This window comes from Coregonus clupeaformis, chromosome 15 (genome assembly GCF_020615455.1).
Source record: "Coregonus clupeaformis isolate EN_2021a chromosome 15, ASM2061545v1, whole genome shotgun sequence".
Classification (NCBI taxonomy): Eukaryota; Metazoa; Chordata; class Actinopteri; order Salmoniformes; family Salmonidae; genus Coregonus; species Coregonus clupeaformis.
This window is the reverse complement of record NC_059206.1, coordinates 39,281,035-39,303,245: the sequence shown is the minus strand read 5'-3', so window position 1 is coordinate 39,303,245 and position 22,211 is coordinate 39,281,035. Positions and strand designations below refer to the sequence as shown.

Genomic DNA, 22,211 nt, shown 5'->3' with positions numbered 1-22,211 from the left:
CGGGGGTGTAACTCAATATTAGGAAGATGTTCTTAATGTTCTGTACACTCAGTGTATACATACAGTGAGTGACAAGGATCCTTACACATTCTTGAATGCTGAATTCTTTATTTAAGTCATACTGAAATGTATTTGTCAACGTGCACATAGAGGGGTAGAGAGAGAAAGAGTTCGGAGAAGGGTGGAGGTAAAGAACAAAAATTTAACAGTGGTAGGGAGAGAGAGAACAAGTAGGCAGCAATTACAGCCTTGAGTCTTCTTGTGTATGACACTACAAGCTTAGCCTGATAAAGGCCTGATTGGTGGAGTACTGCAGAGATGGTTGTCTTTCTGGAAGGTTCTCCCATCTCCACAGAGTGACCATCGGGTTCTTGGTCACCTCCTTGACCAAGGCCCTTCTCCCCCGATTGCTCAGTTTGGCCGGGCGGCCAGCTCTAGGAAGAGTCTTGGTGGTTCCAAACTTCTTCCATTTAAGAATCATGGAGGCCACTGTGTTCTTGGGGACCTTCAATGCTGCAGACATTTTTTGGTATCCTTCCCCAGATCTGGGCCTCGACACAATCCTGTCTCGGAGCTCTACGGACATTTCCTTCAACCTCATGGCTTGGTTTTTGCACTGTCAACTGTGGAACCTTATATGTCCAATCAATTGAATTTACCACAGGTGGATTCCAATCAAGTTGCAGAAACATCTCAAGGATGATCAATGGAAACAGGATGCACCTGAGCTCAATTTCGAGTCTCATAGCAAACGGTCTGAATACTTATGTAAATAAGGTATTTCTGTTTTCTATGTTTAATACATTTGCAAATATTTCTAAAAACCAGTTCTCGCTTTGTCATTATGGGGTATTGTGTGTAGATTGATGCTGACTTTTAAAAATGTAATCCATTTTAGAATAAGGCCGTAACGTAACAAAATGTGGAAAAAGTGAAGGGGTCTGAATACTTTCCGAATGCACGGTTGGTGAGTAAGAGACGAGAGGGAGAAAGAGATAGAAGGAAAACGATATTCTGTGTCCTTACTCTTGTTCTCCTGCTCCATGTCCAGTCGCCTCCTCATCTCCTCCTCCAGCTCCTGCTTCCTCATCTTCTCCTCCAACTCCCTGGCTTCTCTCTCCTCCCTCTCTCTCTGGGCCTGCCTCTGTCTGTGCACCTCCGCCAGCAGGGACAGGTACTTCCTCCTGCAGCGCAGTGAACGGTAGTCTGCAAACACACAGCAACAGTGAGAATGTGAAGAGAGAGAGTGAGAGATGCAGTGATGAGACGTAGAAAGGAGAGAGACATAGGGAGGAGAGAAACATTACTAATGAATGGCCACTTTAAAGAAATGGAACACTAGCTACTTTAATAATGTTTACATATCGGCATTACTCATCTCATATGTATATACTGTATTCTATACTATTCTACTGTATCTTAGTCCATGCTTCTCTGACATTGCTTGTCCATATGTATATATTCTTAATTTATTCCTTACTTAGATTTGTGTGTGTTGGGTATATGTTGTGAAATTGTTAGATATTACTTGTTAGATATTACTGCACTGTCGGAGCTAGAAGCACAAGCATTTCGCTACACCCGCAATAACATCTGCTAAACACGTGTATGTGACCAATAAAATGTGATTTTATTTGTATTTGTGATAAAGGACCACATTACACGCAAAATGATGCTACAGTAAGCACAGGCCATGAAATCAAGATACCAGACAGTATGCCATAGAAACGATCATCCATCTTGCAGGGGGGTGGGGGGTTGCAACGCAAAGACTGAGGGTAGCACTGCATGTAACTTGCTGATGGTAATGTTTGTTTAAACATGTCCCATCGTGATTTATTTCAATGTTTACTTCGATGATTATAACCTAGTCTACCTACCTGAGAGGGTTTTTACCCTCAGGCCTGAGTTTAAAAGCAGCAACATCTCACAGAGGCCAAATAAATTACTTTGACAGACATTTGAGAGATTATGTTCCAGATACTATGGTTTGTGGCCCTTACCTTTCTGGATGACAAGTGCTGCCTTGCCAAGTCTCTCTAACAGCCTGGCCAACTCCTCCTGGTGCCAATACTTAAAGAACATACGAGACGAACTGCCACAGAAAGAGACAGCGAGAGAGACAGTTTAAAAACAATGTTTATAGATATTAAGCGGTATTTGCAAGGGGAATTGTTGCATACAGCACTATTAAATCAGAGAGAACATTCGAGAAAGAAAGATTTCCAATCAACTTCAGTACTGTCATTAAGCCATATTCATAAAACTATATATACAAAAGTATGTGGACACCCCTTCAAATTAGTGGATTTGGCTATTTCAGCCACACCCGTTGCTGACAGGTGTATAAAATTGAGCTCACAGCCATGCAATCCCCATAGACAAACATTGGCAGTAGAATGGCCTTACTGAAGAGCTCAGTGAGTTTTAACGTGGCACCGTCACAGGATGCTACCTTTCCATCACGTCAGTTCGTCAAAATTCTGCCATGCAAGAGCTGCCCCGGTCAACTGTAAGCGCTGTTATTGTGAAGTGGAAACGTCTAGGAGCAACAACAGCTCAGCCGCAAAGTGGTAGGCCACAGAAGCTCACAGAATGGGACCGCTGAGTCATCGGTCCTCGGTTGCAACACTCAGTACCGAGTTCCAAACTGCCTCTGGAAGCAACGTCAGCACAATAACTGTTAGTTGGGAGCTTCATGAAATGGGTTTCCATGGCCGAACAGCCGAACACAAGCCTAAGATCACCATGCAAAATGCCAAGCGTCAGCTGGAGTGGGGTAAAGCTCGCTGCCATTGGACTCTGGAGCAGTGGAAACACGTTCTCTGAAGTGATGAATCACTCTTCACCATCTGGCAGTCCGACGGACGAATCTGGGTTTGGCGGATGCCAGGAGAATGCTACCTGCCTGAATGCATAGTACCAACTGTAAAGTTTGGTGGAGGAGGAATAATGGTCTGGGGCTGTTTTTCCATGGTTAGTTCCAGTGAAGGGAAATCTTAATGCTACAGCATACAATGACATTCTAGACGATTCTGTGCTTCCAACTTTGTGGCAACAGTTTAGGGAAGGCCCTTCCTGTTTGAGCATGACATTGCCACCATGCACAAAGCGAGGTCCATACAGAAATGGTTTGTCGCAATCAGTGTGGAAGAACTTGACTGGCCTGCACAGAGCCCTGACCTCTACCCCATCGAACACCTTTGGGATGAATTGGAACGCCGACTGCGAGCCAGGCCTATTCGCCCAAAATCAGTGCCCAACCTCACTAATGCTCTTGTGGCTGAATGGAAGCAAGTCCCCGAAGCAATGTTCCAACATCTAGTGGAAAGTCTTCCCAGAAGAGTGGAGGCTGTTATAGCAGAAAAGGGGGGGACCAGCTCCATATTAATGCCCATGATTTTGGAATGAGATGTTCAACGAGCACGTGTCTACATACTTTTGGTCATGTAGTGTAATTTTAGGACATTTCTAAAGAGCCACACAGCAGGAGAAAGCAAGAGCAGGGACCGAGAGGGTGAAAGAGTGCAATTGAGATAAAGATCCTTACTCAATATAAACCCTGAGCTGTCCTCACAAGCCAAAGACAACACTGAGCTGTTAACTGAAGAATGAGCTGTTTTTGGCAGACTGATTAGCAGTTGATAGTTTTAGAAGACTTCAAATTGAATGTTGAACTAGGCGAGTTGGAACCTGGGATAATTATTAGTGATGAGTGTTCCCATGTCTCAATGGAGGCAGCGATCCAAATGTATTGAAACTGAAATCTAAATCAACTGTGGTCCTCTGTAGCTCAGCTGGTAGAGCACGGCGCTTGTAACGCCAAGGTAGTGGGTTCGATCCCAGGGACCACCCATACACAAAAATGTATGCACGCATGACTGTGAGTCGCTTTGGATAAAAGCGTCTGCTAAATGGCATATTATTATATTATATTATAACTATTCACTGACTTGTTCTTTCCAGCATAAAAACATGCTTTGATGAAGTTATGAAAGCTTTGTTACAGGAAGATTCAGCAGTAAGGAAATTCGTCTTCTCAGACTGATTGTGGCAAATAATTTTCTTAGCCAATTCATTTAACACAACAAGAGCAACTAATGAAGCCTTACCCACACTTCCAGCCATGTATCTCAGTTGTGTTGAGAATAGACATGCAGCTGAAAAAGACACAAACCACACAGGTTACATTTAATAAGATGGAACAAAGTGCTGTACAAATGTCTATGAAATCACTCAACATGATGTTGGTGTATGTCATCTTTTTTTAATTGCAGGAATGAGTGCAAGTGTCTTTATACCTTTCCTTGGTTAGTGGTAAATCTGGCTTTATCAGCAGAATGTTGTACCTGAAGAGGGGAAACAGAAGATTTTAGCATGGTGCACTGAAAATAAAACTGCAGTGCACAGCAATATCATGCATCCACGTTTGTGTGTTGGCCAAGATTACAGTAGCCATGTTACAAGTAATGCATACACACACACACCTCTGAGCAAATTCTTTGAACGATGGTCGCCAGGAGAAGCCATCTCTTCGTATCCTGATGGTTTCCAGCAGGCCGTTGTATCTTAGCTGGAAAAAAAATAAAATAATCCTTTGCTATCATATAAATATGTTCCACATACCCCAAGCAGAATCAGGTGTAATTGATGCCCATATCAGATACCTACTGGACTTACTTTAACAACTAAATGCAATGTCAAAGCTGAACAGCAGGTGGCGATGTAGCATAAGGCACAGTTATGATGATGATGATGATGATGATAAGGGGGCGGGATTGTTTAAAAAGCACATATGGATGGTCAAAAAGCTTTGGATTGACAACTATTTAACCTAGTCTTAACCTAATCTTAACCTAATCTTAACCTAGTCTTAACCTAGTCTTAACCTAGTCTTGCTTATGGAGGGCAATAGAGCTACAGCACAGCTTTAACATAGACTATCCAGCACAATTTCACAGTTATTAACCATAGTTCCAGTTAAACCATTGTCTACCCACCCGCCAATACTGCATTGCAGTGTTATATCAGTTCAGGCCTAGACAATCACATTTAAAAAGCATTGATTGTGGATGAGGAGAGGGGAGGGAAGAAAGCCCCCTACTGTCAGACTAGACAGCAGTGTTCACTGACGACAGGGTATTAACCAGCTTCATTGTTTCATACTAACCCTCTTCTGGGGCCAAATCCACTTCCTATGAACACACCGCCCCGTCAGTCAGTCAGACACTGACCCACTAAACTAGTACCTAGATGCTGCTGCTTAGCCAACCACTGATTAGCATACTGGGGACTGGGTCTTGTTCATTAGGGCACACTGAAGCAAAACGCTTTGTAAAGGAGAAGGAAAACAAGCGTTTCTTATTGGTCAAGTTCAGATAGTTTCAGTCCGTTTTCTTCCATTTCGTGCCTATTGAACACAACCCTGACTCTGAAGTTGGCCCAATCCCCACAATGTATTGATACTGCGTTATACATATAACTTTCAGCACTGACAACTATGCACTGTTCACATAGCTTTTGTAATGCACCATTTGCTTAGCTTTTGAAAGCATTGATTATTCTGAAAAAGGGGTCAAACGTTAAATGCACAAAAGGACTGGTATTATTTCAGGCCTGTGCACCCTGCCTAGGAAATAATCTAGCTAGGGGAAATACTGAAGCTTTGGCTGCTACCTTTTTCATCTCCAATGTAAGGTAGACATGCCTACAGTACAGTACAGTACATCTAAAATAATATATTAAATATTGGTTCTCACCTGGTCCATTACTATTTTGTTGTCCACCTGGTCAGGAAGCTTGCTACCGTTAGGTTTGATGCAGCGGACAAAGTGAGGACTGGCCACAAACATCTTCTCCATCAGTACAGCCAGAGAGTGCTGAACGTATGACACATACACATAGTGGAGATTACTAATCATTATCTGTGCATCTTTATTTTACAGCAGTTCAGTCTATTGGTAGGCATATTTTCAGTATTGTTCATATTTAGTACTCAGACATCATTATGAAATCTAACGCTCAGAAATAAGAGGTTTATAAATCCAGATGTGTAACATAAAGTCAACGTATGCCTTACCTTAAACTGGGCCCCCACAGACTGTTTCCTAGTTGAGTTAAAGTTGTCATCTGCCTTTTGCATGAGCTAAAAGAAAAATGATTAAACATCGTTTAAACCCACATTCTGGCTCTGATTTGCCCTGTAAGAAAGGTCCAAATATGACCCTGGCTGTTTGGAACCAAAAGTAATTTATTCTACAGAATCTACTGTATATCATATTCTGTTGCACTTCGTGAATTTATTTCAAACTGGACTATGATCTACAGTGCCTACCTTGGCTTTGCGTGGCATCAAGGTCCCTGTCCTGGAGATTGTGGCTGAAAAGACATCAAATATGAATCATATGTGAATATTAGATGCGAGATGCCAGACAGTGATCAATGTTTTAAACTAGAACAATTCTCAAACTGACCAGAGTCTGTGAATGTTATGGTGGTGTGTTCAGATAACAGTAACCATTAAATTATTTTTAAAATCCTACATTGTTTTCTAAGAAGAGGTCAGGGGGTGTATTTGTCCACAAATCCTCATTGGAAACCAGCCCACGTCATTGTGTATGAGCTCTGATCCATGTTACGCATGTTTACAGAACTGATTTAATAGCTACAGTTTAACAAATCACTGTGTACACAGACGTACATAAATCGACGATTGTGCAGTGATAAAAACGTAGGTCATTTCTGGCAAAGTGCAGAGCTGTTGAATACAGAAACATTCAGATTCCCTCATGTACCTGCGAAGAGGAGACTGAGTAGGGGGGTGACACTGTTGATGAAGAGGCTTCTGATGCTGGCTGGGATGGTGTCTCTGTTCTTCTCTAGGAAACCTACTCCATTATACTGGACCTGGACACACAAAGGAGAGAATTAACTTACACTTTATTTGAAGCCCATATGCTTCCTAACCACACTCATAATGAGTTATAATGCAGTCCTGATGTAGTATAGATGTAGTTATAAACACACATAATAACTCATAATGCATTATACAAGTAACTGTCCAGTGAAAATCTAACTTTTAAGAGTTAATATTATGTTAACTCATACCCAAATAATGTTGTTGACTCATCATATACTAGTATTTGTGGGGGGGTACCCTTCAAAAAACCCATCTCAAACGTGTATCTCAAACAGACAGTTAAAAAAATGATTGCTATGTCCTCATAGAGGACGATGTCATCCTCCTGAGGAGGATGAGCTGGCCAATCAGCGGTCGACCTGAATATTTGCATGACTATTTTTAAAGACCAGTGTGCACCCACACCATTCTGTTGTTGGGGTACGCCCACACCATTCTGTTGTCAGAAAAGCTGCTTTTTAACATACTTAATTTACTAAATGTGGAAGGAAAACTATTTCACTCATTGTAATTAATTATAGGTCATATTTAATAGAAAACTGGTAACACTGGACAGTTACATTAAGTATTGTTATAAAGGCATGTATGAATGTAACCTCACCTTCCCAGCATAGTGAACCACAGTGAAGAGGGGGCTATGACTACGGACCACCTCATAATGGGGACTGCTTTTAAATTTACTATTCAACTTGTCCACAAAGTCTCTGTCTGACGCCTGAGGGGACAAATAGGGAAAAGAGATTAGAATGAATACATATACATTAATACAAAGATGTAGGGGAGGGGAATTTTTAAAAAAACTGTATTGAGACCACTTAGGTACCTGAGGAAAGGCACTCTGCTCGTCCAGGAGAGAAAGGATTCCAATGGGTTTAGTGAGGAACAGGTCCTGCAGGAGAGAAACACATCAAATTAATCAGCTGTATATGAGACAAGGAAAAACACCTAAACAAATACATTCTTCTACTGTGAAAATGCATATTTGGGTTAATCTCGCCAACTGTTAACTGGGTGAAACATGGTACACAACTACATGACTTTAAAACATGCCTTCTCACAGTCCTATCCTGAAAACCATGTTCCCCGATCTTTATTGACTATGGCCCCTACACTGTAAAATGCTCTAGAAGTTTTATAGTTCTCTGTAGGCATTAGGACTGAGTGGATACACAGAACAGGACCTGTGGATCCAGGTTGTGCATTACTCGCCCTAGGCCCAATCCTAACTCGCGTTAGAATCCTTCCCACAATTCCTAATATGTCCATCTTATCCCATAGCTTACAGACTGGCTCTACTCATACCTTCAGTCATGGACAGGGACACTATTCTCTGCCAAATGAAACCAGTGGCCACAGGCTAAAAGCAGAAGTGCCCATTAAGCTCCTGGTATGTGACTGAACACTGCCCTGTCAGCATTACCCCTTCCTGGGGTCTCGGTCACTTTGTTCTGTTCTGTCTGGCAGACTCACACTGTGTTTAAACAACCTGTCTGTGCTATTACTGAGCGAGAGGGGAGGAAAAGGGAGAGACAGCGGGTGTAAAAGGGGGACAAAAAAAGGTTGAGAGAGAAAAAGAGTACTAAGTGATGAGGAAAAACGAGAGGAAATGTATTTTTACCAGGATAGGCTTGTTGTCTTTGAAGGAAATGGATTCCCACTCGATGCCCTCCTCCTTGTATTCATTCTGCTCCATCAGAAAGATGTGCTGCAGGACAACAAATGCATACGAAGACGTATGAACAAAAAACAAAATTACAGCAGGTATTCACATTTTCTTTCATAAGTGCTTTGGTCACAGGAGAACATCTTTCATAGGATCAATCTGCTTTGCCCAATAATTTCATTAGAAGATGGCACAATCAATTGTGTGGCCTTCAGTCACAAAATCGCCATAAGAAGCCCTGAAGCCTTATGCATTTAATTACACTGAACCAAAATGTTAATGCAACACTTAAAGTGTTGGTCCCATGTTTCATGAGCTGAAACAAAATACCCCAGAAATGTTCCATATTATTAGTCTCCATTTCTCTAAAAAGTTGTGCACCAATTACTTTACATCCTTGTTAGTGAGCATTTCTCCTTTGCCAAGATAATCCATCCACCTGACAGTTGTGGCATATCAAGAAGCTGATTAAACAGCATGATCATTACACAGGTGCACCATGTGCTGGGGACAAAAGGCTACTCTAAAATGTGCAGTTTTGTCACACAACACGCCACAGATGTCTCAAGTTTTGAGGGAGCGTGCAATTGGCATGCTGACTGCAGGAATGTCCACCAGAGCTGTTGCCAGAGAATTGACTGTTCATTTCTCTACCATAAGCCGCCTCAAACGTCGTTTTAGAGAATTTGGCAGTACGTCCAACCGGCCTCACAACCACAGACCACATGTAACCACGCTAGTCCAGGACCTCCAAATCCGGCTTCTTTACCTGCGGGATCGTCTGAGACCGGCCACCCGGACAGCTGATTAATCTGTGGGTTTGCACAACCGAATAATTCTTCACAAACTGTCAGAAACCGTTTCAGGGAAGCTCATCTGTGTGCTCGTCATTCTCACCAGGGTCTTGACCTGACTGCAGTTCGGCGTCGTAACAGACTTCAGTGGGCAAATGCTTACCGTCGATGGCCACTGGTACACTGGAGAAGTGTGCTCTTCATGGATGAATCCCGGTTTCAACTGTACCGGGCAGATGTCAGACAGTGTGTATGGCATTGTGTGGGCCAGCAGTTTGCTGATGTCAACGTTGTGAACAGAGTGCCCCATGGTGGCGGTGGGGTTATGGTATGGGCAGGCATAAGCTAAGGACAACGAACACAATTGCATTTTATTGATGGCAATTTGAATGCACAGAGATACCATGACGAGATCCTGAGGCCCATTGTCGTGCCATTCATCTGCCCCATGTCCCCATGTCGCAAGGGTCTGTACACAATTCCTGGAAGCTGAATATGTCCCAGGTCTTCTATGGCATGCATTCTCACCAGACATGTCACCCATTGAGCATGTTTGGGATGCTCTGGATCGACGTGTACGACAGCGTGTTCCAGTTCCCGCCAATATCCATCAACTACGCACAGCCACTGAAGAGGAGAGGGACAACATTCCACAGGGCACAATCAACAGCCTGATCAACTCTATGCAAAGGAGATGTGTTGCGCTGCATGAGGCAAATGGTGGTCACACCAGATACTGACTGGTTTTCTGATCCATGCACCTACTTTTTAAAGGTATCTGTGACAAACAGATGCACATTTGTATTCCCAGTCATGTGAAATCCATAGCTTTGGGCCTAATGAATTTATTTCATTTGACTGATTTCCTTATATGAACTGTAACTCATTAAAAACTAGAAATTGATGCATGTTGCGTTTATATTTTTGTTCAGTGTAAATAATGTAGTCCACTCCAATAAAATGACTATACAATGAGTGCACAAAACATTCAGAACACCTGCTCTTTCCATGACATACACTGACCAGATTAATCCAGGTGAAAGCTATGATCCCTTATTGATGTCACTTTTAAAATCCACTTCAAATCATTGTAGATGAAGGGGAGGAGACAGGTTAAAGAAGGATGTTTAAGCCTTGAGACATGGATTGTGTATGTGTGCCATTCAGAGGGGGATTGGGCAAGACAAAATATTTAATTGCCTTTGAACGGTGTATGGTAGTAGGTGCCAGGCACACCGGTTTGTGTCAAGAACTTCAACACTGCTGGGTTTTTGGCACTCAACAGTTTCCCGTATGTATCAAGAATGGTCCACCACTCAAATGACATTCAGCCAACTTGACACAACTGTGGGAAGTATTGGAGTCAACATGGGCCAGCATCCCTGTGGATCGCTTGACACCTTGTAGAGTCCATGTCCTGACGAATTGAGGCTGTTCTGAGGGCAGGGGGGGTTGCAACTCAATATTAGGAAATTGTTCTTAAATGTTTTGTACACTCAGCGTATAATGCAGTGTAGTGATCCGACAATGGTAAATAATCAGAAGCAGATTTCTACCCCCACCCCACCGAAGCACTCAAAAGCTGCAAATGAGAGTGGAAAATGTGCTGCCTTTTGAGAAAGCGGAACAAGAGATTAAAAACAGATCCCCTTTCCTATAAAAATGTTGTATGCCAAAAAGAAAAGCGGTACAGGGACATTTGATGGCTGGCGGTGATGAGGCCTCACGTTTCAGGCCTAAGGGAGAAAGTAAAGCCTGCTCTTCCTGATCTGGTGTCATGTGTATCAATGTGCAAGTCAAGTATATCAGGAAATATACTCAAAAAGGTTTGTGGGTATTTGTGGTTTTTGTTCTTCCTATGGCATTTGACCAAATACCTGTGGATGTTTGTTGGACGTGTGGACAGTATCTTTGAATCAATATACTCAGTGATCACAAGGTAAATTGTGTAATGTTAACTAGTAGAGCGTGGTGCTCCAAACCACAGCAGCATGACTAGTAAAAATAGGCTGTCTTTAACTCCAGCATCACATGCATATGTACAGCGCCTTCCGAAAGTATGCATACCCCTTCATTTATTCCACATTTTGATGTGTTACAGCCTGAATTGAAAATTGATTAAATATGTTTTTTTCTCACCCATCTACACACAATACACCATAATGACAAAGTGAACACATTGTTTTTAGAAATTAAATACAGAAATAGCTCATTTACATAAGTATTCACAACCCCTGAGTCAATACTTTGTAGAAGCACATTTGTCAGAAATTACAGCTGTGAGTCTTTCTGGGTAAGTCTCTAAGAGCTTTCACAGGATTTTGCCTGTGCATAGCTCCATTCCGTTTCTTTTTTTATCCTGAAAAACTCCCCAGTCCTTAACGATTGCAAGCATACCCATAACATGATGCAGCCATCACTATGCTTGAAAATATGGAGAGTGGTACTCAGTAATGTGTTGTGTTGGATTTGCCCCAAACATAAGGCTTTGTATGCAGGACATAAAGTACATTTCTTTGCCACATTTTTTGCAGTTTTACTTTAGTGCCTTATTGCAAACAGGATGCATGTTTTGGAATATTTGTATTCTTTACAGGCTTACTTATTTTCACTCTGTCATTTAGGTTAGTATTGTGGAGTAAACACAATGTTGTTGATCCATCCTCAGTTATCCCATCACAGCCATTAAACTAACAGTTTTTAAACGTTTTAATTTATTTTTATTCATTTATTAAAAAAATTCACAAATATAATTCCACTTTGACATTATGGTGTATTGTGTGTAGATCAGTGACACAACATCTAAATGTAATCCATTTTAAATTCAGGCTGTAACACAACAAAATGTGGAAATAGTCAAGGGGTATGAATACTTTCTGACCTAATTCATTATTTTTCTGAAGCCTTTCACTGAATAGGCATTTATAGCCATTTCAAAAAGCAGAACCTATTGTAGACTTTGTTCACAATTTTCCTGTTCCTCTACTAATACTAAATAAAGAAACAAGCTGGCCACGTGTTTCTTTTAAGTGTTTGGATCTTAAGTTAACAAATCTTACAGGCTGTCATTTTAGGGAACTTAAATAGAGAAACACCCTAGATTATAGGGCTACAGTGGGGGGAAAAAGTATTTAGTCAGCCACCAATTGTGCAAGTTCTCCCACTTAAAAAGATGAGAGAGGCCTATAATTTTCATCATAGGTACACGTCAACTATGACAGACAAAATGAGGAAAAAAATTCCTGAAAATCACATTGTAGGATTTTTTATGAATTTATTTGCAAATTATGGTGGAAAATAAGTATTTGGTCAATAACAAAAGTTTCTCAATACTTTGTTATATACCCTTTGTTGGCAATGACACAGGTCAAACATTTTCTGTAAGTCTTCACAAGGTTTTCACACACTGTTGCTGGTATTTTGGCCCATTCCTCCATGCAGATCTCCTCTAGAGCAGTGATGTTTTGGGGCTGTCGCTGGGCAACACGGACTTTCAACTCCCCTCCAAAGATTTTCTATGGGGTTGAGATCTGGAGACTGTCTAGGCCACTCCAGGACCTTGAAATGCTTCTTACGAAGCCACTCCTTCGTTGCCCGGGCGGTGTGTTTGGGATCATTGTCATGCTGAAAGACCCAGCCACGTTTCATCTTCAATGCCCTTGCTGATGGAAGGAGGTTTTCACTCAAAATCTCATGATACATGGCCCCATTCATTCTTTCCTTTACACGGATCAGTCGTCCTGGTCCCCTTGCAGAAAAACAGCCCCAAAGCATGATGTTTCCACCCCCATGCTTTACAGTAGGTATGGTGTTCTTTGGATGCAACTCAGCATTCTTTGTCCTCCAAACACGAAGAGTTGAGTTTTTACCAAAAAAGTTCTATTTTGGTTTCATCTGACCATATGACATTCTCCCAATCCTCTTCTGGATCATCCAAATGCACTCTAGCAAACTTCAGACGGGCCTGGACATGTACTGGCTTAAGCAGGGGGACACGTCTGGCACTGCAGGATTTGAGTCCCTGGCGCGTAGTGTGTTACTGATGGTAGGCTTTGTTACTTTGGTCCCAGCTCTCTGCAGGTCATTCACTAGGTCCCCCGTGTGGTTCTGGGATTTTTGCTCACCGTTCTTGTGATCATTTTGACCCCACGGGGTGAGATCTTGAGTGGAGCCCCAGATCGAGGGGAGATTATCAGTGGTCTTGTATGTCTTCCATTTCCTAAGAATTGCTCCCACAGTTGATTTCTTCAAACCAAGCTGCTTACCTATTGCAGATTCAGTCTTCCCAGCCTGGTGCAGGTCTACAATTTTGTTTCTGGTGTCCTTTGACAGCTCTTTGGTCTTGGCCATAGTGGAGTTTGGAGTGTGACTGTTTGAGGTTGTGGACAGGTGTCTTTTATACTGATAACAAGTTCAAACAGGTGCCATTAATACAGGTAACGAGTGGAGGACAGAGGAGCCTCTTAAAGAAGAAGTTACAGGTCTGTGAGAGCCAGAAATCTTGCTTGTTTGTAGGTGACCAAATACTTATTTTCCACCATAATTTGCAAATAAATTCATTAAAAATCCTACAATGTGATTTTCTGGAGAAAAAAAATTCAATTTGTCTGTCATAGTTGACGTGTACCTATCATGAAAATTACAGGCCTCTCATCTTTTTAAGTGGGAGGACTTGCACAATTGGTGGCTGACTAAATACTTTTTTTCCCCACTGTACTTCCTTGTGGCACTGATATTTACACTTACATGGTTAAAGAAGTACTGCAGCTGTTCATTGGCCAGGTTGATGCAGAGCTGCTCAAAACGGTTCACAGCGAAATTCTCAAACCCAAAAATATCGAGGATACCTGTATTATAGAACAAGAAAATCGAATGGTCAATCTGACATCGACCATCTCTGCTTGCGAGGAAGAAAACATATGAAGAGTTTAGGAATTGTATTACTTTTGAAGCCTTAAAGTTTCCCTTGAAACTCACCTATTTCACTGAGCTCAATGTCAAAGTCAACGTTGGGAGCCAGCAGTTCGTTAACTTTACTGACGATCCAGCCGAATACTCTCCCATAAGCCACTTTGGCGATGGAGTCCCTGGCATCTGCAGATAAACACACAACATATTAATGGAGTCAAGCGCTCTTGAAAACATTATTAATAGCATTTCCATATTCAGCTTCCGCTCCTTTTTTTCTCACCCATTGATGCTAAAAGCAGTCTCTATTTGCACTAGTTGGTCAGCCAGACATGGGCCTTATTTAAACTCTAGGAGGAAGTTGTGGTCAGCTTACCCTCCCTAAATCCAAACCTTAACCATTAGGGTGAAAACTCAAACCTGTCCAAGTACCTCAAGGACATGCCTGGTTGGCACTAGTAATAAGCGCTAAAGACACAGCACATTTACTGTATGCAACCGTGTCCTGTTATGTTCATTCATACTTGTGTTCTAGCATTGTCAGGTATGTAGCTACATAAATATTGTGCTCTCCAGTTTCATGGAAAGACTCAATGAAAGAGGAAACTGGGCCCAGTATTAACCACCATGGAACAGTTAGTATCCATGGTGGTTAATACTGACCCATGCCCTTCTTCCTAATGGCTAAGGTGATGGTGGTAGGGAAAGACCAGTGCTTGAGTGTTTTTCTCCTTACCCTCAGCCTGCTGCTGGTTGTGCAGCCTGCGAATGGCCTCTCCTCTCGTCACAGACAGAGTACAGGTCAGACTCCTCAGCAACTCCTCCTCCTGCACCCCAAACTGACCCTGAGAAGGCAAACACACACAAATATTAACACACAAAAGCATAGGCCTACACAGAAAGCGCACAAAGCACACAAGCTTATAGTTTACACACACAAAATCACTGCCAGGTTCATAAATCCACGCTTAAACGTTTAGACCACTGATATAAAGTGATACACTGGTATAAAGTATAGTGAGTGACACTCACATTTCAACCAAAAACAACCTCCATGCTAACCCAGCCCCAAGGCTCCTTTAACCCAGACATGGCCCTACTGAACATACAAAGCTAAGGTCATGGCAATGCTAGGCATGCAAAAACCTGCCACACATCAAACAAAGGCCATCCTCAGACAGCGATACTTTCAATTAATCAATGTCAAAAAAGGGGAAACCGACCTAGTGCTATAGATTTCACAATTGAGTCCTACTTTACTACTATTAGCCCTCAAAAAGGTATAGTTCAACCAAACTATACATTTGGCTCATAGCTGTATACCCAGTAGTAGTCAGTGGACCAGAGTCAGCAACACAACATTTTGGGTTTGTCTATATTAGCAACAGTTTAGCATTAGCATCACTAAAGGAGAAACACTTACAGTGGTTGGACCCCTGCTGTTAGCATACTCTAATCACCCCTGCTGCCAGAATGCTCTAATCACCCCTGCCAATCACCTCAATGACCAGGGTCTGTGACGTTGTTTTGCTCATAATGATAACGGTTAAAACAGGGCAAAGGGCAGCTGAACCTACGTCAGTTGGAAGTACACCTAGCATTGTGAGCAATACCTCTCCATTGAACTCCAAATATAGCCCCTCGTGACCTTTTACAGGCACTGTGTCTTATCTGAGCTGGCCAGATGTTGGCTCAGCCCACCATCACCACCGTCTGCCTGCCTGGGAGGCCTGCTTATGGGGGAGTTACTGTGGAGGAAGGGGCAATCATTCACCTGTTTAAATAGAAGGCACATGTATGCACACACACACATACATACACACACACACACACACATACATACATACACTATCACCTGTGGATCTATGCATACACAAACGAACGGACACAGTAGAACGTTTAAATATCATGCACACACACACAAACTAGTTGAATAGCACACCAAGACACACACACACACAACCTTTTTGCTAAAAGTGTCTACACTGTGTCTCCAGGAGCAAGCAGCTGCCCACATTAGAACGGTCAATGGTCATTGTGTGAGGAGAGGACTGTAGCAATTGGCTCAACAATCCCCTTGTTTATTTTACTATGTATGCTCAGGACTGGCAGCACTACAGGTTTTCCCCCAACCTTAGTCATTGAACCCCTCTCTTCTGCTGTTTAAACCGCTATAATAGAGCCGTGAAGCAGCCTAAGCAGAGAGCTCCTGTACATATGTAAATATATAACTTCTTGACTGTTGTCAAGTTAAAATATCTGACAGGTGGTCTTGACTAATGGAGTTGCTGGACTAATGGCAAATCAGTTTGTTTGTTTGGATTGCCTAGCTAGCTGGCTGGCTACGCAATCATTTTAAATGATGCAACAACACAGCACCGGCTTTATGTGCCATCTGCCCCGGTTTCTGGAAGGTTGTGGCCTGCGGTGTGAGGAGATGAGGCTCGCCTAGTCTTCTGCCGCTTTAACAGTTGCCGAAGCATCACCCAGCTGGTTGCTATCTTTTCGTTAGTTAACAAACCAGCCTACCTACGGAGGAGGAGGAGGAGCAGAGACAAGGTGCCTGATGAAGAGCTCCAGACCGGACTGATCTCCCTCCGTCTCGCTACCATCGCAGCTCCCTCCACTCAAGCTAGGCCTACTGCCCTTCTGAACTGCCTCACCCTTTCATCTGAAGCTGTGGAAGACCATCGTCCAATAACTGCCAGAATGCTATATTTGTTTATTTTGTAAAAAATTGTAATGAAAGGCACTATATAAAATATACTGAACAAAAATATAAACACAACATGTAAAGTGTTGGTGCCATGTTTCATAAGCTGAAATAAAAGATCCCAGAAATCTTCCATATGCACAAAAATATTATTTATCTCAAATGTTGACCACAAATTTCTTTACATCCCTGTTAGTGAGCATTTCTCCTTTGCCAAGATAATCCATCCACCTGACAGGTGTGGCATATCAAGAAGCTGATTAAACAGCATGATCATTACATAGGTGCACCTTGTGCTGGAGACAAATCAAAGGCCACTCTAAAATGTGCAGTTTTGTCACACAACACAATACCACAGTCTCAAGTTGAGGGAGCGTGCAATTGGCATGCTGACTGCAGGAATGTCCACCAGAGCTGTTGCCAGAGAATGTAATATTCATTTCTATACCATAACCTCCAACATCATTTTAGAGAATTTGGCAGTACGTCCAACCGGCCTCACGTGTAACCACGCCAGCCCAGGACCTCCACATGCGGCTTCGTCTGAGGGGGTGCTGAGGAGTATTTCTGTCTCTAATAAAGCCCTTTTGTGGGAAAAAAACTCATTCTGATTGGCTAGGCCTGGCTCCCCAGTGGGTGGACCTGGCTCCCAAGTGGGTGATTTCCTTATATGAACTGTAACTCAGTCAAATCTTTGAAATTGTTGCATGTTGCGTTTATATTCGTGTTCAGTATACTTCTATTATGATTATTATTCCAACAGACGGACTCCTCTACTGTTGGAAAGCAAGCAAGATGTTAATTGCCTATTTGGAAAACACCCACAGGTCAATAAGGAAATTGTAAATGTTAACAGATGTTGCTTCTGTAATTACTGTACTTCAGATAATGGGAACTGTTAACAAACAAGGACAAAAGTGAATAAATTGATAAAAAGGACAAAGGTGAATTTTCATTGATTATTCATCAATCCATAAGCTTAAAAGAGATCGCCTAATGTTGGTAATAATTGCCACAGTATCTAAACCAAGGCTCTCCAACCCTGTTCCTGGAGAGCTACCGTCCTGTAGGTTATCTAGCACACCTGATTCTAATAATTAGCTGGTTGGTAAGCTGAATCAGGTCATAGTAACTGGAGTTGGAGCGAAAAACCTACAGGAGGGTATCTCTCCAGGAACAAGGTTGGAGAGCTCTGATCTAAACCATTTTCTTGTTAAGTAAAATAAGGATGAAAGAGAAGGCTGTAGAGTAGACTCACGGCTGTGGCTTTGAGCCAGCCCATGGACTTCTCGGTGACCCTGAGAGCGTCGGCCTCTGTGGGCTCAAACATGATGTTTCCCAGAGACAGGATTCCTGCTAGGATAGTCATCATGTCTACCTTCTCCTGATGACACAACATATACAGTATACATCAGTCCATCTGTCAGTCAATACATCTGTCAATCAATCATACCGTCATCAAATAAATTGGTCAATTATCTTTTGGTTAATCAGTTTATCCATCAACCCATTCGTTTATCAGTCAACCAACCAATTAGTCTAACATTAAAGTACATTCAGATGTTCTACTCCTGGAGAACATGTGAAATCCCAGGACAATATGGGACAATATGAGTTTGCTTTTATGACTGACATACTGTAAGAGGATGAGAAAGATAGTTTTCCAATGAGAGGTCTTACCTGTTCCTCAAATCCCACCATGTCCATGGCATTACACACCTCACTGTACTTCTCCCCCCATTTCCTCACTATGTCCTCAGAGCCGTACCGCCCATTCAGATACCTGACAGACAGCCACAGAAACACATTTATACAGATCTAATGGGTGAACACAGATAACTACACACACACACACACAGGCTACATATGAAGGAGGCATGATGGTCAACACATTATGCATATCTGATAGACAAACACTTTGAGGCTTCTACATTGGTGCACTGTATCGTAAAGGCTCTACAACATAGTAGGGCACCCACTATCATACGGCACAACAACTGCACTGTATGGTAGGGCTCTACAAACACCACATTGTTTAAATACCTAGCATTTCACTCCAGGCCTGTTCAACTGTCAAGAAGAAGTGAAATACAAGTAGCATACACTGAGAACTATGTGGTCGCTACTTGTATAAGCCATAAGAACCAAAAAAGACAGGAACATTAGGCCTAGATAGCAGAGTTCCAAAACAAACACCTTGGTTTATGCCAGGAAAGGTAATGAATTACTTAGACACACCTACTTACAGCTTGAAACTGTGATAAGGAAGTGACAAGAGGAAAATACGGCATATTGCATAATATTATACGGGTTATTACAGGAAGATACAGAGCAAGTCAGTATCTCACCCTGCTGAGACTGTCACAGTAAGAGGGCATCACACTATTAGTGATTACAGAGAGTGTGTGACCTATGACACCTTGATGACAGTGTGGTATGATTGTATGATTTTTAACAAGCACTCTACTACAAAGTTCATATTCAATGTGATAAACAACTTGTTCCTTACTTTTGATTTTTAGAAACCACTATTCAGACCTTGTTTTTCCTTTACCACATTTAAATGTACCCCTTGACTTCTGTTGAAACATTTAGTGTTTGTGTGTATCTTCTTGCCAAGTTTCCAGCAGAAGGGTATCCAGGTGGGTATCTGAAGTTCAACTGAACATGATTGTTTACAGGTTTGGTGCCAGGAACAACTAGTGAAGATACCGACACGCAGGAGCTTTCAGTGGTTCTGTGGTTGGTTCAGCTAGATATGTATTCTGTACCTCTTTATAGACCCATCTGTCAGCATTGTAAACAATGTCAAGTCTAGAGTGGAATGTAGTCCCCTGTAGCTCAGTTGGTAGAGCATGGCGCTTGCAACGCCAGGGTTGTGGGTTCGTTTCCCACGGGGGGGCAGTATGAAAATGTATGCACTCACTAACTGTAAGTCACTCTGGATAAGAGCGTCTGCTAAATGACAAAAATGTAAAATGTAAATGTATTTTCTAACTGATTCCCAGACCACAGCCACTGTATTGCTACCTGTTGAGGAAACGTTGCAAAGTGATGACATCACAGTGGGACCCACCTGTACTGCGTGGGGTCCAGGAGTCCATACATGTCTTTGTCGTCCGGGGAGATACCCGCCAGCATGCAGTAGAAGATATGGAAGTTCCTCTCGCCCTCATCCTGGTGGACCACACGAGACTTCTCCAGGAGGTACTCATTGATCTTAGCTCCTTTTACTGTTAGATCACAGCACCACACACATACACATGCAGACACACACAGGTTCAGTGTTACAACACATTAAACGCTCAAATAAGTCATGCTGCATCTAATGTCTTTGTCGTATGAATGTAATCATCACGTAATTCACAGGAAATACTTTATCTTGCAAGTGTATAAATAAATTAACATAAGCACACACAGTAGATGATGAATAAATGGCACACACACACACACACACACACACACCTGAGGAGTTGTGGAAGCGCAGCTGAATATACTTCCCAAAGCGACTGCTGTTGTCATTCATCACAGTCTGGGCATTGCCAAAGGCCTCCAGCAGAGGATTCACCTTGAAATACCATTAAGTACAAGATTAGTACAGTGCCATAACTTACATGATGGTGATCCTAAATGGGGCCAGGAGTTTTATGTGACCAAGCCCAAATCATAAAAGACATAAATAGATTCTTGACATCTAATAAATGTGCAACCTTCCATGAGGCATCTACAGTATTAGAGTAATTCACTAGCCGTGTGCCTGACGACATTACATCAGAGCAACATTAAGAGTTCCAGACTTTGCATAGAGGAAATTAATACCCAAGTCAAAGGTCATTGGATTAATTAGGAAATTAATTATATCTGACACCTCAGGAGAATAGCGGAAGTGGACGTTGAAAGAGGAAGACAATGCATGCTCTTATTCAGGGACAAACAGCAGGCTCATTGTTTTTTGTTTTTTACATCTCCTTCTACTTGATATTACAAGTCATGTCAGTGTGTTGAAATCTAACAGGCCATTGGAATTGATGTGGTGGTGATGACTTATCAACCTGTGTGCAAAAGTTAACAGTCAACATTTGCAAACATACAGAAGAATGCAGTAAGAGCAATATACTTGTTTTTCGACAACATTGTAAAACAAATTCTAATGCAACCAATGTCCTGGCTGGCTGTCCCCACACTGAAGGGATCGCATGCTGAGATATGAGTTATAGTCAATGACACAGGATATCCTCTTAACATACAGTATGTCACCCTTATAACTTTACTTCTAAATGTTCACTTCCCCCATCCTTTCAACTACACGGCCAACTGTTGAGGACAGTCAGAGGGTAGAAACTGTACTATATTTGGATCAGTCAAGTGACATTGTCAATACCATTTAGTTGTTCCAGGGAGCACCTTTATGAAACATAATTGTATGGTGTGAACAGTGATTTATGAAAAAGAGTTTGCATTATTAGTATAATTTGCATTATGCATGTTTATTTGGACTCAGTGAACCGAAGTTAGTCTTAAACTCATCAGAAGAACGCAAGAGAACAGCAGGAGGAAAGGGAAGATGTGAAAGTCTGGAAAATACAGTTGAAGTAGGAAGTTTACATACACTTAGGTTGGAGTCATTAAAACTCGTTTTTCAACCACTCCACAAATGTCTTTTTAACCAACTATAGTTTTGGCAAGTCGGTTAGGACATGCACTTTGTGCATGACACAAGTCATTTTTCCAAAAATTGTTTACAGACAGATTATTTCACTTATAATTCACTGTATCACAATTCCAGTGGGTCAGAACACTAAATTGACTGTGCCTTTAAACAGTTTGGAAAATTCCAGAAAATTATGTCATGGCTTTAGAAGCTTCTGATAGGCTAATTGAAATAATTTGAGTCAATTGGAGGTGTACCTGTGGATGTATTTCAAGGCATACCTTCAAACTCAGTGCCTCTTTGCTTGACATCATGGGAAAATCAAAAGAAATCAGCCAAGACCTCAAAAAAATTATTGTAGACCTCCACAAGTCTGGTTCATCCTTGGGAGCAATTTCCAAACGCCTGAAGGTACCACATTCATCTGTACAAACAATAGTACACAAGTATAAACACCGTGGGACCACGTAGCCATCATACTGCTCAGGAAGAAGACGCGTTCTGTCTCCTAGAGATGAACGTACTTTGGTGCGAAAAGTGCAAATCAATCCCAGAACAACAGC

General features: G+C 42.0%; 1 protein-coding gene across 1 annotated transcript in view; it reads right to left on the bottom strand.

The window, feature by feature from the left end:
- Window positions 1–22,211, bottom strand: part of LOC121582463 (myosin-IIIb) — a 47,516-nt gene that overhangs the window by 6,028 nt on the left and 19,277 nt on the right. Inside the window, exons 5-23 of the mRNA XM_041898265.2 lie at window positions 20,463–20,565; window positions 20,074–20,230; window positions 18,678–18,780; window positions 18,256–18,381; window positions 15,021–15,129; window positions 14,354–14,470; window positions 14,123–14,223; window positions 8,538–8,624; window positions 7,743–7,808; window positions 7,521–7,634; window positions 6,795–6,906; window positions 6,335–6,378; window positions 6,080–6,145; window positions 5,760–5,879; window positions 4,488–4,573; window positions 4,302–4,349; window positions 4,113–4,160; window positions 2,004–2,095; window positions 1,027–1,206 (exon numbers count right to left, since the gene is read on the bottom strand). Coding sequence (XP_041754199.2) covers window positions 1,027–1,206; window positions 2,004–2,095; window positions 4,113–4,160; window positions 4,302–4,349; window positions 4,488–4,573; window positions 5,760–5,879; window positions 6,080–6,145; window positions 6,335–6,378; window positions 6,795–6,906; window positions 7,521–7,634; window positions 7,743–7,808; window positions 8,538–8,624; window positions 14,123–14,223; window positions 14,354–14,470; window positions 15,021–15,129; window positions 18,256–18,381; window positions 18,678–18,780; window positions 20,074–20,230; window positions 20,463–20,565 — 1,879 coding nt within the window. The remainder of the gene's footprint in view (window positions 1–1,026; window positions 1,207–2,003; window positions 2,096–4,112; window positions 4,161–4,301; window positions 4,350–4,487; window positions 4,574–5,759; window positions 5,880–6,079; window positions 6,146–6,334; window positions 6,379–6,794; window positions 6,907–7,520; window positions 7,635–7,742; window positions 7,809–8,537; window positions 8,625–14,122; window positions 14,224–14,353; window positions 14,471–15,020; window positions 15,130–18,255; window positions 18,382–18,677; window positions 18,781–20,073; window positions 20,231–20,462; window positions 20,566–22,211) is intronic.